Genomic DNA, 14,438 nt, shown 5'->3' on the forward strand with positions numbered 1-14,438 from the left:
TGTGTAATCAAGCAGGAAACAGGAGCACTATTGATTTCCATAGTAGAAAAGAAAAATATTATGGAAGTCAATGGTGCTCAAAAACTGTTTGGTTACAAACATTCCTCAAAATATCTTTTGATAAAAAGACATTTATACAGGTTTAGAACAACTTGAGGGTGAGTAAATAATGACACAATTTCATTTTTGGGTGAACTGTCCCTTTAAAAATCTGTATTCACATGCATTCAAGTGACGCTTTTATTTTGCTTTTCGGTTCACACAATTAAAATGTATTTAAATGAGAAAGTTCCACTTGATGTGATTACATTAGCACTGTTTTATTGTACCGTATTAACTGATCCGATCCTAGCTGGACCAGGACACTGGAGGATTACAGGGGAGGGGCACACTGATAAACAGCTTGATTGTCATAGTACCTGTTGCACCCCTACATAAACAAGGTGCAAAGGGTCTGTGGTTTACAGCATCATTAATAAAAAATCCCTGTGTTACACACTAACATTACTGTACCATGCTTTGCTCAAATCCCACTAGGATCACTGATCCATAGTTACTGGTCCATGGTGAGAATTGTGCTTTGAGGTTACTGTATATGTACATTAAATAAGATTAAATTAGGTAGAAAAATAGACGTAGTCCAAACTTGCTAGCAGGACTTTTGGGTGATGTCGGGGGCGAATGCTGGGTATCGACTACTGTGTAAACATGTGATGGAGATGGTTGCCCTTTCGTGCCGAACAAGTACCGACTACTGAGAGACTGTAACATTTCTTTCACATCAGTTTAAAACAGGGCAACTTCTACCAGATTCCCACAGGTGTTTTCCGAAGCGACCTCAGGATTTTTCTGAAGCCAGAGCACAGTCAAAAGAGGATGATAAAACTTTGCAGATGGCCTGGGCTTGTTCCTGCAGAGCACAAAAGATGTAACCGTTAATAAAAGGATAAAGGACAGGCAGACACCTGACTAATGAGAACTCCGAAGTGTTACTATTAAACTGTCAGCTTGTCCCAATTAAGCTGGTCAATATATTGAACATTCATAATGAGTGCTGGTGGTATAAACAATTAAAGCAACATTAAGCCATTAGGTTTCATTAAACTATTTAACAACCATTCCTTTTCTCACAGACCTTTTAATACACCCATCGAAAAGCAGGGTCTTCCTATTGCATATATAGTATTAAAGGGACACTCCACTTTAAAAAAAAAATGCTCATTTTCCAGCTCCCCTAGAGTTAAACATTGGATTTTTAACGTTTTAGAATCCATTCAGCTCATCTCCGGGTCTGGCGGTACCACTTTTAGCATAGCTTAGCATTAATCCATTGAATCCGATTAGACCATTAGCATTGCGCTAAAAAGTAACCAAAGAGTTCGATATTTTTCCTATTTAAAACTTGACTCTTCTGTAGCTACATTGTGTACTAAGACCGATGGAAAGTTAAAAGTTGTGATTTTCTAGGCAGATACGGCTAGGAACTATACTCTCATTCTGGCGTAATAATCAAGGACTTTGCTGCCGTAACATGGCTGCAGGAGGCGCAATGATATTACGCAGCGCCTGAAAATAGTCCCCTTAGTAACTTTCAATGGCAGGGGACTATTTTCAAAAAAGCGGAGTGGCCCTTTAAGCACTACTTACCGCACTACTGCACTGATAAACCCAGATACTGCACTCCTGTTGTTTGGCATCAGTGGTTTTCAATGCTAGCAGGTTTTTTCCTGCACCCAGGCCATCATCATAGCAAAGCATACGGACTATCAGGTAAAGGGGATGACGGTGAAGCACATCCTGCGGGAGACAGAAAACCAACATATTAGATTCTGATCATGTCACTACACTCAAATCCGTATTTCATTTGGTAATACAGTACTGTGCAAAAGTCTAAGACCACCATGCCACCATTAGATTTGTTGTTTTTGCAATGATATAGTGATCATATATAATTATTTCTCAGTCTCTTTATTAGAATACAAACTAAAAAAAAAAGAAATTCATATGCAGTATTAAAGAAGTGTCAAGTATTTAGCGTGACCTCTTCTTACACTGCAGTAATAGTTTAATATTCTTAAACCTAAATTATATGAAACCCTAATTTGTAATCTAATTATTTCAGTTTCCTCAAAAGAGTTTAATATGTGCCTAGTGCCAAGAGAGGTCACATTAAATACTGACTTTTGCCAGAAGTCTTTTTGTTCTGAAAATGATGGGGCTGTTTTTTACATTTTGTGTACATATTTTTGGCGTTTTCTGTTTGTATCTTAATAAAGAGAGCAAAAAAAATAAAATAAATATGGATGTCATTAAAACTTGGCTAAAACAACAAAGCTGGTGGTGACCTAAGACTTCTGCAGAATATTGTATTTTTTTTCTTTTAATAAAACATGTAGGGGAAGTTTCCTGGACAGGGTTTAGATTAATCCAGAACTTGTTTTAGTAGTTTTTACAAACATACATTACAAAAACAATACTGGTGTGCATCTTAAAACAATGTTGCTGATATGTAAGTGAGTTCGATTGATTGCATGCACAGAATAAGCGAATAACTAGCAAAAATCTGCTTATTAAAGAAAACTGTTTTCATGCATTTATGCAAATCAATAAACCGGCTATGCAGACAACTGTGTTTACATGGGACTTGGAGATTTGTCAGGTTTCTAGAAGGTAGTGACGTCACCGCCTATAGTACACAATAGTCGTTCAAAAAGCCTACAGCATATCTGTCTTAAGCTGTACTATTGTATCTCTTCTCGTATGTGCCGATCGGTTTTTGTTTACGCCGTTTATGGACTTTCCCCTATAAAAGAAAACCGTTTTACGCTTATAGATGAACCAACGTGTTATCAGTGTATTGAGCATAATCGGCGTCAGACTGTGCATGTAAACGCACTCATCGTTTACATGAGTGGTCGTTGTTGGATCAAAGTAAATGAGAGTTTAGAATGTTGTTGTTTGTTATTACACGGCTCTCTGGAATGCTTGATTCTGATTGGTCAGTTGAGACATTTGCAGGTTTGTTCTTTTCAAATAATAACCGCTCCAAAGTAATAACGCATAGCCGGTACTACTTGTATGTTTAAAATCCCTCCGCGCCAACAAAGATTACTGTTTGGCGCTATCTTGTGACAAACACTGGACAACCGCAATTAAGAATGGAAAATTTTGACATTAATTTTAACATGTACGGAAAAAACAAAACATTTAAACAGTGGATAGAAGAACGAAAAACGACAAGACACAGAGAGCTTACTGAGACTGAACTTGACAAAATAGCGCATGACAGCTATGAAGCCAACACACAAAAAAATACAGAATGGGCATTAAAACTTCTCAAAGACTGGATAAAAGAGAAAAAAATGGAGACAGACAAGTATGAAGCAGAGGATCTAAATAAAGGTATTACGATCATTTTATGCATCTGTGCAAAGTTTCGCGGAAGTATAAAAATGTTAATTTAAAACAAATATGCCAATAAAATTTTCAAATTCATGTCCAGTTTTTTTCTTATGTAGCAAGTAGCCGTGTAATAAGCGGGATAATGTAGAGGCAGCCTGTAGTTATCGCGAAATAAGCCCCTTCAGTGTGATACAAGACCCTCCGCTTCACGTCGGGTCCTGATCACACTGTCGGGGCTTATTTCCCGATAACTACCGGCTGCCTCTACATTATCCCTTACTTGTTGTTTGTTGGACCAGTGTGAATTTTAGCGTCATCTAGTGGCGAGATTGCAAATTGCAACCACGGCTCAGTCCACGCTTAACCCTCTCTTACAAAACACACAGAGAAGATACATTAGCTGCCACAGGACAGGCATGTTGTCATCTGAGACAACATAAGCTCCTTTCAAGAGTTTCCGGAAAATACACAGAAAAAGTGACTGGGTATTTTCCGTGAATAGTTTGATTTTGGTTTGTTCACACTGACAGTCATTTTCCGGAATCTGTGTGAGCGTTCTGGATAATCTCCATATAGACACGTGACATTAGTCAGATGTCAGAAATGCTAGCCCATCCTGTGAGGAAAAACGCACGCTGTAGATTTAGGGCTAGTATTTTAGGGTTTACTGCACCTTTAAATTAAAGGGCTCGTTATAGTTGTGCGTAGGTCCTACGGCGTAGCAGCGACGGCGTAGGTTCCGCGTCGGTTTACATTTATACTTTTGCGTCGTCGTCCGCGTCGAGGTGTAAACACACGCGCGACCGCTGGTAGGCAGTATCCACGCGTGTAACCACAGTAGCAACACAAACGTGAAAGAAGAAGCTGCTTAGCAAGTTAACCCACAAACGAAGAAGAAACAGCAACTTGTTGTGTATAATTTGAGAAGACCAGCAATGATGGAAGTAAATAAACAGCGACTTTTGATGCAGTTTGAGTTAAATCACTCCTCAACTTGGCTCATCTTTGTTTTCACCGTCACAAACGGAAATACCTATGACGCAGTTTTTTTACCTGACGGGAGGGGTTCTGGTGGACCAATCACAGCGCTTGCGGTCCGCGAAGATCTGACGCGCTGTTACATTTTTTGTGAGGTGCGCGTCAGGCTACGCAGAGCTACGCACAGGTTACGGATAGCCTACGCCGCACGACTATAAATCGCCCTTAAGACAGCTCATGCATGCACTTCAGTCTGGGACTAGAATAAGCCTTGTCCACCCCGTGCACTTTAAAATCAAAGGTAAAGTCAAATGGGAATGAAAAACCTTAACTCACACACTGATCCAATGAGGCCACTTTAACACCGTACTTGGACACTCCCAGAATCATCTCCTCATCTCCAGGCACAAACGGCAGCTTTCCATCTTGCTTTTAAGTAAATACATGAGTTATTATCAAGTTTTTTTTTCCAGTCTCAATTAAATAATAGTACAAAACAAAGTAGTTTATGTGCCTTTTAAAAAAATGAAGATTTAAAAAAATAAGATAATGATATTAACCCAGTGCTCTCGGCATGTAAAATACGTTCATCGTCAAAATACTTTTGTTTTAAATCTGCTTAATCCCAGCCTCAGGCCATTCAGAAATACTGGTTTGTTGGAAAAATCAATTAAGAGTCATTTAGAAAAAACCTGTCAGATGCACTTTTGCATCTGAGCTCCTAAGCAGATTCTAAATAAAGCTTTTTAGATCCTCACCTGAGCTGCATCAATATAGTTGATGAGGTCTAAAGGTTCCTGGAGGGTTTTGCTCATCTCAAACTGCAGTTTCTCAATGGCTCCCACATACTTCACCCTGAACTCAGCACAGGTGTCAGACACAGCGTTACCTGAAGGGTTAACAAAGAGAGGAACTTTTACAGGGCCATGTTATTAATAGACACATAATGTACGTTTCATCTACAAGTATCAAGCTAACCTGAGCTCTTGGTGGAGTCTGTGTCAAGGCTTGCGACTGTGCTTGACCTAGACAGGCCTCCCAAACTGGAATCTACTGACTGGACAGGGAAATACATTTTTTTTTGTGAAAATGGTTCTGGATTACAAGACCAGCTGAATCCCAATTCGCTTACTCCATATAAATGTCCCAAATAAATTATATTACTACACAGTATTTTAAAAAAGACATATGGATTCAATTTGCTTATAAAGTATGTACTTGATGACTGATGTTGAGGTCACCTTGCTTTTAGTACTGATCTCACTGCTCTGGGAGCTGCTGCTGCTGTGCCGCTTCTTGACCTTCGAAACATCCTTCACCATGACGCCAGCGCTGCAGTTCTCCAGCTCACCAGCAGATGGCAGCAGAGTCTGAGGAGATTATCCACATCAGTACCATTTATCTAACTACTACATGCAAATATACTAGGGGAAACCAACACTTTACAGTTTCACTGAGTAAAGCCAGAGAATGGTACGAGTATTGTGAAATGTACAAAGGCCAAATATTAAAAATTTCCCATGAAAGATTCACTTTTAGTATTAAAATGTTAAGATAAGTATAGCTTAAAAAAGTGTGCTTTAAAACGTTGACAAAATTTTCATTTTAAAAACATTCATATTTACAGTCTCTCACTTTTGCCAATAGGAATCAACGATTATTTATAACATCATTCTGCACTTCAGCAGCTTATCATTCTGTGAGGTAAACTAAACGCTATTGGCTCTTCACTGGAAATTACGTCAACGCACCAAAAAGCTGCAATTTAATTTTTCTTATAACAATCTACCTACAGCTCATGAAAAAAATTAAAATGAAAGCCAAATAACTGGGTAAATACTTGCACAAATGTATTTTTGGCCTTTACTGTAGTATTACATAATTCGCCTAACTACAGTATAACCGTATAAAACAGTATGTGCAAACCCACCATCACGGAGCGCAGAGATCAAACTAAACCTTATCAAAATGTAAAGATCTACACACAAACGTTGTAACTTGCGCATGAAAAAGCATTACAGGTAAATACAGGTCTTTAACCTCTTAAACCCTGAGGACCCAGTCCCGGGTACAAAATTTCGTATTTTGACTCAAATAAAATATTCTTTTAATCTTTAATGGTCCATCATGGACCCCAGTAACACATATGAGATACTGTTTGAAAGCTTAGACTCTCTACTTTCTCCAGATATGCATCACTTTGAGAAATCTTTTACTGTAAGAAAGTTATTTACACTTAATTTACACTATCACCCCCCCCCATAATTTTTTATATGATTTAATATTCACATATTTCATATTTTTCAAGTATGACAAACATGGGCAAGTCTTATATCAAATGAAAGCTCTCATTCTCAGGAATAAGGCTACATCGTTATTTTTGTTCTATTATCAACACATATCCAACAATAGTTGAATGAATAATAAGGTAAAAAATCGTCTTTTGTAAACATATGGGAAAATTGAGTGTGGACTGCCTCAGATAGCACATATAGCCACAAATGATACACCATCTTTTCTCTTAGGTCCTACTCTAAAAAATGAGTCCATTCACAGCATTTTCTTAGGTTGTGTGCATGAATAATCCCTTGTTATTTATTATATGTCCAAAACAAAAAATTTATATTTATATGAAAAATGTATTTTCGGACACTTCAGTAAAATGAAAATAACTTTTGAATGCGACATGCTAAAGAGATCATTCTTTTTTTGGGTGTTTACTGTCTGCTGCTGGTAACAACCAGAACTGTCTGCAGTCTGCTAGAGCACACAGAACCAGAGTTATACACTATCAGAGGCAGTATTTACAACATATAAAAAGAAAATTTGGTGTTTCCTCATATGAAAAACAACATAAATAACACTATTTGTCACAAACAGCAGCTTTTTATGTAACTTCAAAGGGTTTTCTTTAAAATGATATAAAGCAATTGCATTTATTCCACTGTATGTGGTTATGGTAGCACTTCAAATGTTTTTTGGCAGAAATTTAACTCCATAAGCGTATTATTCCTCCCATCAGTTGGAGTAAAATAACTTTTGCATAGATTATGATAGAGAAAAAAATCTTTTTTCCTCTGTAAGCTGGCTATTGCTGGAATCAAACAAAACTGTCTGCAGGGAGCTGAGGCACTCAGGGCCAGAGTTATACACTTTTAAATAAAAACTTTAGAAAAAAAACATCAAAAAGCGCCTATTTATTTTTGTGTTTATTAGAGGACTGACATCACATACAACCATGTTTAGCACTTTCAACAGTGTTTTATGTAATTTCAAAGGGTTTCCTGTAAAATGATACCAAACATTTGTATGTAAACCTCTGCATGTGGGTATGGGAAGCTTTTGAAATTGGGTAGGCCAAATCCAGGCGAAAATCCCCAAAATAGCTTCAGGGTGGAAGAAGTTAAAGGGTCAAAAACCGTATGGACTCGTGGCTGCCCACGCCCCTGATGTCAACCTTTGAGCAACTTTCTAGGAATGGACGGAGACCCTTTAGCTCTAATCGTATCGTGCACTGCATTATATTACTGTTAGACACGAGCTCACCAAAAGCCCAATTATTGCGGAAAGTAACGGAAAGCCGTTGCTAGGATAAACAACACTCGCCCCCACCCACAACAACACCCCACGTCTAACTTTACTAACGTTCAAGCTCAAAGGCTGTTGTGTATTCGTTCATTTTCACATGTTATGTGAATTTGATATTAAGAGTCAACCACGATGTGCATACCTTTATATTGAAGGCACTATGTAGCAGAGAAGGAGTGTAATGACTATTAGATCAATTCATCAAAGCGGCGCGCTCTCTCTCTCTCTCTGTTTTGGATAGACTTGCGTTGACACTTCACTTCCTGTTCAGCTCCACCCAGCACTTCTTAAAGGGGACGTACGCACTCGCGGCGGTAAAGTTTCATGTAGAGTCCTGCGGCCTGTCCACCAGTTCGCTTACTATGTTCTATACCCTAAAAGTATGTACTGTTTTTGTTATGGGAATGTATAGACCCATTCAAGGTTTGTAAACATTGAATGACTATCGGGTGCGCGCGCAGCATGGGGTCAAACTGTTCATACCGTTTAGGCTTTCTAGTGTAAACTAACAGGGCTGAAAAATGATGACTTACCTGAAATGAAGTGAGCACTACAAACACAAGCCTCTTTAATCTTTGCATTGTCCCAATCTGCCAGTTTAATTGCTTGCAGCCACAGATGTTGTGTTTTTTGTTTTTGAGATTCTGCAGGAATCCCGAAAAACTTAAAGGCAGACCTGGTGCGATTTTCAAAGCCCACGACGCAAGTAGACATTTTTGACGATACCGATTAATACGCAACCCAATCTGCTATAATGACTTTTCTGACCCCGACATGCGCAGTGGGAATCGCCTGTGACGTGAACTGTGAAGGGGTCTATAATAGCATGCGAATTGGGACACAGGGATGAAGGAGATTTTGGGGATTCGTGTTCACACGGTTTTGTAAGACCTGCAGTGGCCTGGCAGCTGATTTATTGAGAATAAGGCCGTTTCTCAATCCGAAGGCTGCAGCCTGCAAAGGTCGCATATGCATGCTGCATAAGTCGTTTAGACTGGTTTATTAGTTATAAATAAACCGCAAGTCATAAGCATAATCCAACACTTGACGATTTAAAGGAATAATAGTCAACTTTATAAATGTTAATATTCTGAAATAAGACAGTCATGATGACGTATACAGCCTAGATATGCGACCTCTGGAGGTTGCAGCCTTCGGATTGAGAAACAGCCTAAGATATCAAATGCACCATAGATCGTTAAAACTGATTTTTGAATAAATATAAATAAATAAATATATAAATAAACAAAATATAAAGACTATTCTGAAATTATTTAAAGAATATATCAAAAAAGTGCTTTGTTAAAAAACTTACTGTATCTTGAACAATGATTTAAAAATCTGAAGTGACAGACTGGGATGTTTTAATATAAACTTTAAGATTTTGGAGAACACTAGTTTATTCATAAAGATATACATATTATATAACTAACACATACTAAAAACCAAATAAAATCAATGATTTCATTTTAACGATTGGAGATTAATGAACTACAACTCCCAAAGTGCTCAATGCACACTTTGACTGGGAGTTGTAGTTCACCGATCATAATCGATTCACACAAATGTCAGTGTAGTCCATCAACTAGTATTCGGTGTATTAAAGATCAATGCACCAGCATCCATTTATGTTTTTCCTAATACATTGATTCCAAGCGTTAAAATACTCTAAACTGCTGTACGATCATACGATACCCCTGGAGAAAGAGGAAGCGCATTGCTTGCGACTTCCTACTAGACTTCAAGTGTAAATTTGAAAACTGTCTGCTGGGTTTCGATTACCATGTCGACACTGAAGAAAGTTGTATGGCCTCAAATTATTCTCTTCGGCGACTCAATAACACAAGTAAGATATATATTGACAGATATATATTGTGCGGTTTGTATTGTGATTCTTGCGCTGACATACATTGTTTCAGTTTTCCTTTCAGGTGAATGGATGGGGCTCTGATATTGCTCATAAACTCGCCAGGTTTGCGATGCCCTCACAACATAGCATATGTATCACTAATCACTGCATGTATATCTCAACAGCTGCTCTGATTTTGCCATTGCATTGTTTTATTAGAAAATGCGACGTGGTGAACAGGGGCTTATCAGGGTATAACACAAGATGGGCTAAAATAGTTCTGCCTCGCATCGTGCCCGCCTCCGATGCCCCTATAGCAGCCGTGACGGTCTTCTTTGGGGCAAATGATTGTGCATTAGAAGGTAAAAGCATTTCTGCACGAATTGTGCATCAGCTCAACTTCGGAGAAATAAGATGCGGGTGTTTCTTTACAGACAAAAACCCACAACAGCACGTGCCCTGCCAAGAGTACTCAGACAATTTAAAAGACATTGTCAGCCAGCTGGTGTCTGCAGGAGTATCCAAAGATAAAATCATCTTCATCACTCCACCACCACTTCAGGAAGACGCCTGGGAGAAAGAGTGCTTGCTCAAAGGTCACACACAAACATACTAACATGCAAAATGTACCTAGATCGAGGCTGTATCTCAAAACGTAAGCTTACAGTATGACGGAATACTAGTGTACTACTGCATAATACACAGTAGTATGTAGTGCAGAATACTGTATCCCACAATGCAATTAACTCAAAATCACTTAAAAGGATGGTTAATAAAACAAGTGTGTGCTAACCAACATTTTTAAAATACCTTTTTTGGTTCTCATACAGCTTTAGAAAAACATGAGGGTGAGTTAAATGATAACAGAAAATTAATTTTGGGGTAAACTATCCTTTTAATTTACTTGGGATAATATGTCATTGAATTTTTTTTAACTCATACTATCATATAAAAATGTATAATTAAAAATGCAAAATGATGGCTAGATGCCTCTTGCTGAATTAAGCTAAATGTGATGCATTTATTATGCATACCGCATCACATGCCATAAAAATTGTTGACAAGTAGGGCTGTGACGATTAATCGCGTTTTCCATTCAAATTATCTTTCTGAAATTGATTCTGAATCGCAAGGCATTTCATGCACAGGTCGTGCTTGTACTACAGCGTTTTGATCAGTAGAAAGTCTTATCAACCTAAAATCATTATGAGTCCGAGTCGTTTATAACGTGCATTTAAAAAAGCAACACTCGTTAAACAAAATCATTCAAAATATTCTTTATTATCATGAAAATACCTGAAACAATTTGAAGAACAGCGATATAAAAATGCTTATAGACATTTCTTGGAATAGGGTTTGTAATGGTACTTCTTCTGCCGCAGAAATGGAGTTTCTGCACGAGAGCGCCCTCTGGTTTTTTGGATGTGCCGGCATTTCACCGCAATTCATTAACATTCATTCACTAAGAAAACACGCATTTGCACAATTGATCGTCCCAGCCCTAATATATCGATGGTTTCAGCAGTAACAACATAAACAAATGGCTTTCGTGTAACAAACATAACTTCCGGTAAACTTTCACAACAACAGAGTAGTTTATTTCTAAATAACAAGCAAAATAAACAAGTAGATTAACTTAGTTCAAATCATAGCTTAAAACTACACTGAGCTAATGTTACGGTGTAAAATATGTACTATATAATGTGTACAATGTAGGGGTGCTCCGATAAATGCCGATATACACTAATAATACGTGGCTGATGACTATTCTGAATCGCACAGCCGATATTACGCAAAGCTATTTCATGTATTATGGCTTTTGATCAGTAAGTCCTTATCGATCTGAAATCACTGTTAGTTTGAGTCGTTAAAACATGCATTTGAAAAAGCAAAATCGTCAAACATAATCATTGTACATATTCTTTATTATCATGAAAATACCTGAAAAGGTTTGAAGAACAGCAATATAAATATATCCTTAAGCCATTTCCAGGAGCTGCGTGTCATAGTTGCACGTGTATGATTCTTTTTCTGCAGCTCATATTAAGTTTCTGCACAAGAGCGCCCTCTGGCTTTCATTGAGAAGCATAGCAAGCATCATCGGCCGATATATCGGTGCACCCCTAATACAATGTTAACTACAGATCGGCTGCCAAATCTCCCTTCACATAGCGGTGATCCATGATTGGTGTCTTTCCTCGTCTTTAGGAAACCAAAACATTTGTTATTTTCGAAGTATTTCTTTCGAGGTATTTGTTCCAGAGTTCATTTTAGCCATTAGCCAGACCATTAAACAATCAGAAGTTAAGTTCTGTCCAGATGCCTAACTGCAACAACGTATGGCATCTGATGAAACCATCTATAATAAGCCTATAGTAGCCTACACCAGTGATTCCCAACCGGGGGTACGCGTAGCCCAGGGGGTACGTGAAGAGTTTCCAGGGGGTACGCGAAAATATTTACATTTTGCTTTGATCTCATTTACTTTTAATAAAAATGTCTTTCGTTTGTCCAGTCGTTGACCTACGATTGATTTTTGTGAGGAAAGCATTGTAAAAAGAACAACTTTGTAATTTTAATCTTATCATTAATATAATTAGCCGTCAAGAGTAAATGCGCTGCATGATCCAAAACGCAATAGCGATGTCCATCCAACTCAAGAACGATCTGACTATTTTTAATAAACCTGAATAGTTTCTTAAGACACAAAGTTTATTAACTAATTAATGTTTAAATAATGTCATAATATTCATTCCCGCTGCCGTTGCACTTTCAAATTATGCAAAAAAACTTTTGCATTGTTTTTGACTAACATATTTTGTCCCGTATGATGTCTTTTGTATTTATAGAGAATGCCTTAACACATTTTGTTTCTCTTTATATTTGAACAGAATAATTTAACTTATTTGCACATTTTAATTATTAGTAACTTAAATTGAGATTTTAGTAAATTTAGGGCATTTACTAAAAAGGACGTGAGAGCTCAATTCCAAATAAGCGCCGGAGTTGAAAATTTGCGTGTGATTTACTACAAAGGGGCAAATAAAATACACAGGCACAATAATGACATAAGCACATTTCTCTAATGACCACTGCAATCTACTAAGAGCAGTGCAAATTAGTACAGGGTCGCAAATAAGAGACCTCGGCAGGACATCGCAATGAAAATGCGGACTGCGGAGTGTGAAATTCCAGCTAAGTAAAAGTACACTATGAACCGGAGGACGAAAGATGAAGGGTAAAATAAGTTTTGAAATACCTGATTTTACTTCTCATCGTGACTTCTCCTCCTCTTTTCTCCAGCAAATTAAACATAGCATGGCTTGGCAAACTATATATTTATTTTAAAGTATGTTCCTCTGGCAAAATGTAATACTCTCCTCGCATTAATGTTAACGTAGGAAAACTTCCACAAATGCATATGCAATAAGGTCGCAAAAATAACAGCTTTTCTTTGGTAAGTTCAGTCGTTATTTAACGTCAAAATGATGGTTTGCGCAAGCTGTTAGTAAATCTGGCCCTTAAAGGGGTCATATGATGAATTTTTTTTATTTGTAAAATAAATCTTTGGCGTTCCCAGAGTCCATATGTGAAGTTTTATCTCAAAACACCCTACAGATAATTAATTATAGCATGTCAAAATTGCCATTTTGTAGGCCTGAGCAAAATGTGCTGTTTTTGGGTGTCTTTTAAAATGCAAATGAGCTGATAAAATGCAAACACTGATCGCAATGGTAGTGGTTTGTTGAAATAAACATGCTTCATCAGTCAGTGCTTTTTACTTTAGTATTTAAAATTAATTAATTAATTAAAATGACTAATTATTTGTCTTTAAAACACAACTTTGGTTTAGTTTCGATGAAGGGGTACTTGAGCCTTACTGATAGGGCTGTGGGGGTACTTAGGGCTAAAAAGGTTGGGAACCACTGGCCTACACTACTATTTAATTACGTACATAGCCTCTTGTGTACTGTACACATGTAGAATGTGATTTTTTTTAACTGTTAGGTTCAGCATTGAATCGGTTGAACTCTGTGGCTGGTCAGTATGCACAGGCCTGCGTTCAGACTGCAGGAAAGTGTGCCGTCGATGTTCTGGATCTCTGGACACTCATGCAAAAAGATGGACAGGTAACTGTCGCTCAACAGACTCCAATGTCACACAAATTGGTAAAACGTTGGTACAGCACTAGGAAAACAACAAATGCATTTTCCCTCAGGATTTCTCAGTGTACCTTTCGGACGGATTGCATCTCTCTGAGAAAGGCAACCAGTTTGTGGCGGAGCATTTATGGACACTTCTTGAAAGTCGGGTGGCAGCGTTGCCTTTTATTTTGCCCTACTGGGGGGATGTGGACCCGAAAAGCCCAGAGAGCAGTCTACTGTGTGATTAAACTCAAGAACAGCTTGGTTCTTGTAGTTTAAATTTGATTGTGTTTTGACTCAGGTTTTGTTATATAGGTGTATATAGATACAAGTTTAAATTGTTCCTTGACCTAAAACAAGACCTAGTTTAACTGTTGGGTCAAACAATATCATTGGACACCAGTTCAAAGTCTACTTGGATTGATTTCTAAAATATCCAATAAAGTTTTTGATGTTTTTACAAATTTTGTAATTCG

At 37.8% G+C, this 14,438-nt stretch overlaps 2 protein-coding genes across 4 annotated transcripts; one reads left to right on the forward strand and one right to left on the reverse strand.

The window, feature by feature from the left end:
* Nucleotides 1-304: 304 nt before the first annotated feature.
* On the reverse strand, nt 305-8,253 carry LOC141362561 (integrin beta-1-binding protein 1-like). 2 transcript variants are annotated; one of them, XM_073864812.1, is made up of 7 exons: nt 8,111-8,253; nt 5,622-5,750; nt 5,359-5,437; nt 5,139-5,269; nt 4,717-4,809; nt 1,648-1,797; nt 305-910 (listed from the first exon to the last, which is right to left on the reverse strand). In XM_073864812.1, exons 2-7 carry the CDS (start codon nt 5,700-5,702, stop codon nt 839-841), a joined length of 606 nt encoding a protein of 201 aa, XP_073720913.1. In that variant the 5' UTR covers nt 5,703-5,750; nt 8,111-8,253; the 3' UTR covers nt 305-838. The 2 variants fall into 2 exon arrangements, with proteins under 2 accessions (XP_073720913.1, XP_073720912.1); XM_073864811.1 differs by lacking the exon at nt 8,111-8,253 and adding an exon at nt 6,311-6,412.
* Nucleotides 8,254-9,535: 1,282 nt separating this feature from the next.
* Nucleotides 9,536-14,426, forward strand: LOC141362507 (isoamyl acetate-hydrolyzing esterase 1 homolog). Of its 2 annotated transcripts, none has more exons than XM_073864700.1 (6): nt 9,536-9,814; nt 9,900-9,940; nt 10,037-10,179; nt 10,252-10,413; nt 13,826-13,947; nt 14,037-14,426. In XM_073864700.1, exons 1-6 carry the CDS (start codon nt 9,752-9,754, stop codon nt 14,208-14,210), a joined length of 705 nt encoding a protein of 234 aa, XP_073720801.1. In that variant the 5' UTR covers nt 9,536-9,751; the 3' UTR covers nt 14,211-14,426. The 2 variants fall into 2 exon arrangements, with proteins under 2 accessions (XP_073720801.1, XP_073720800.1); XM_073864699.1 differs by having other exon boundaries at nt 9,540-9,814; nt 9,888-9,940.
* The last annotated feature ends 12 nt before the right edge of the window (nt 14,427-14,438 follow it).

The sequence above is a fragment of the Misgurnus anguillicaudatus genome, unplaced genomic scaffold, assembly GCF_027580225.2.
Source record: "Misgurnus anguillicaudatus unplaced genomic scaffold, ASM2758022v2 HiC_scaffold_28, whole genome shotgun sequence".
NCBI lineage: Eukaryota > Metazoa > Chordata > Actinopteri > Cypriniformes > Cobitidae > Misgurnus > Misgurnus anguillicaudatus.

What these genes read in the sequence shown, in the direction of transcription:
- LOC141362561 (XM_073864811.1), bottom strand. An exon ending in AGATCAGTACTAAAAGCAAG is followed by an intron (nt 5,438 to 5,621) that starts GTGACCTCAACA and finishes TTCCCTGTCCAG; the next exon opens with TCAGTAGATTCCAGTTTGGG. An exon ending in TGGCCTCATTGGATCAGTGT is followed by an intron (nt 1,798 to 4,716) that starts GTGAGTTAAGGT and finishes TGTCTCCCGCAG; the next exon opens with GATGTGCTTCACCGTCATCC.
- LOC141362507 (XM_073864699.1), top strand. Translation starts at nt 9,752, where the DNA reads ATGTCGACACTGAAGAAAGTTGTATGGCCTCAAATTATTCTCTTCGGC. An exon ending in GAAAGAGTGCTTGCTCAAAG is followed by an intron (nt 10,414 to 13,825) that starts GTCACACACAAA and finishes TTTAACTGTTAG; the next exon opens with GTTCAGCATTGAATCGGTTG. An exon ending in TCATGCAAAAAGATGGACAG is followed by an intron (nt 13,948 to 14,036) that starts GTAACTGTCGCT and finishes ATTTTCCCTCAG; the next exon opens with GATTTCTCAGTGTACCTTTC.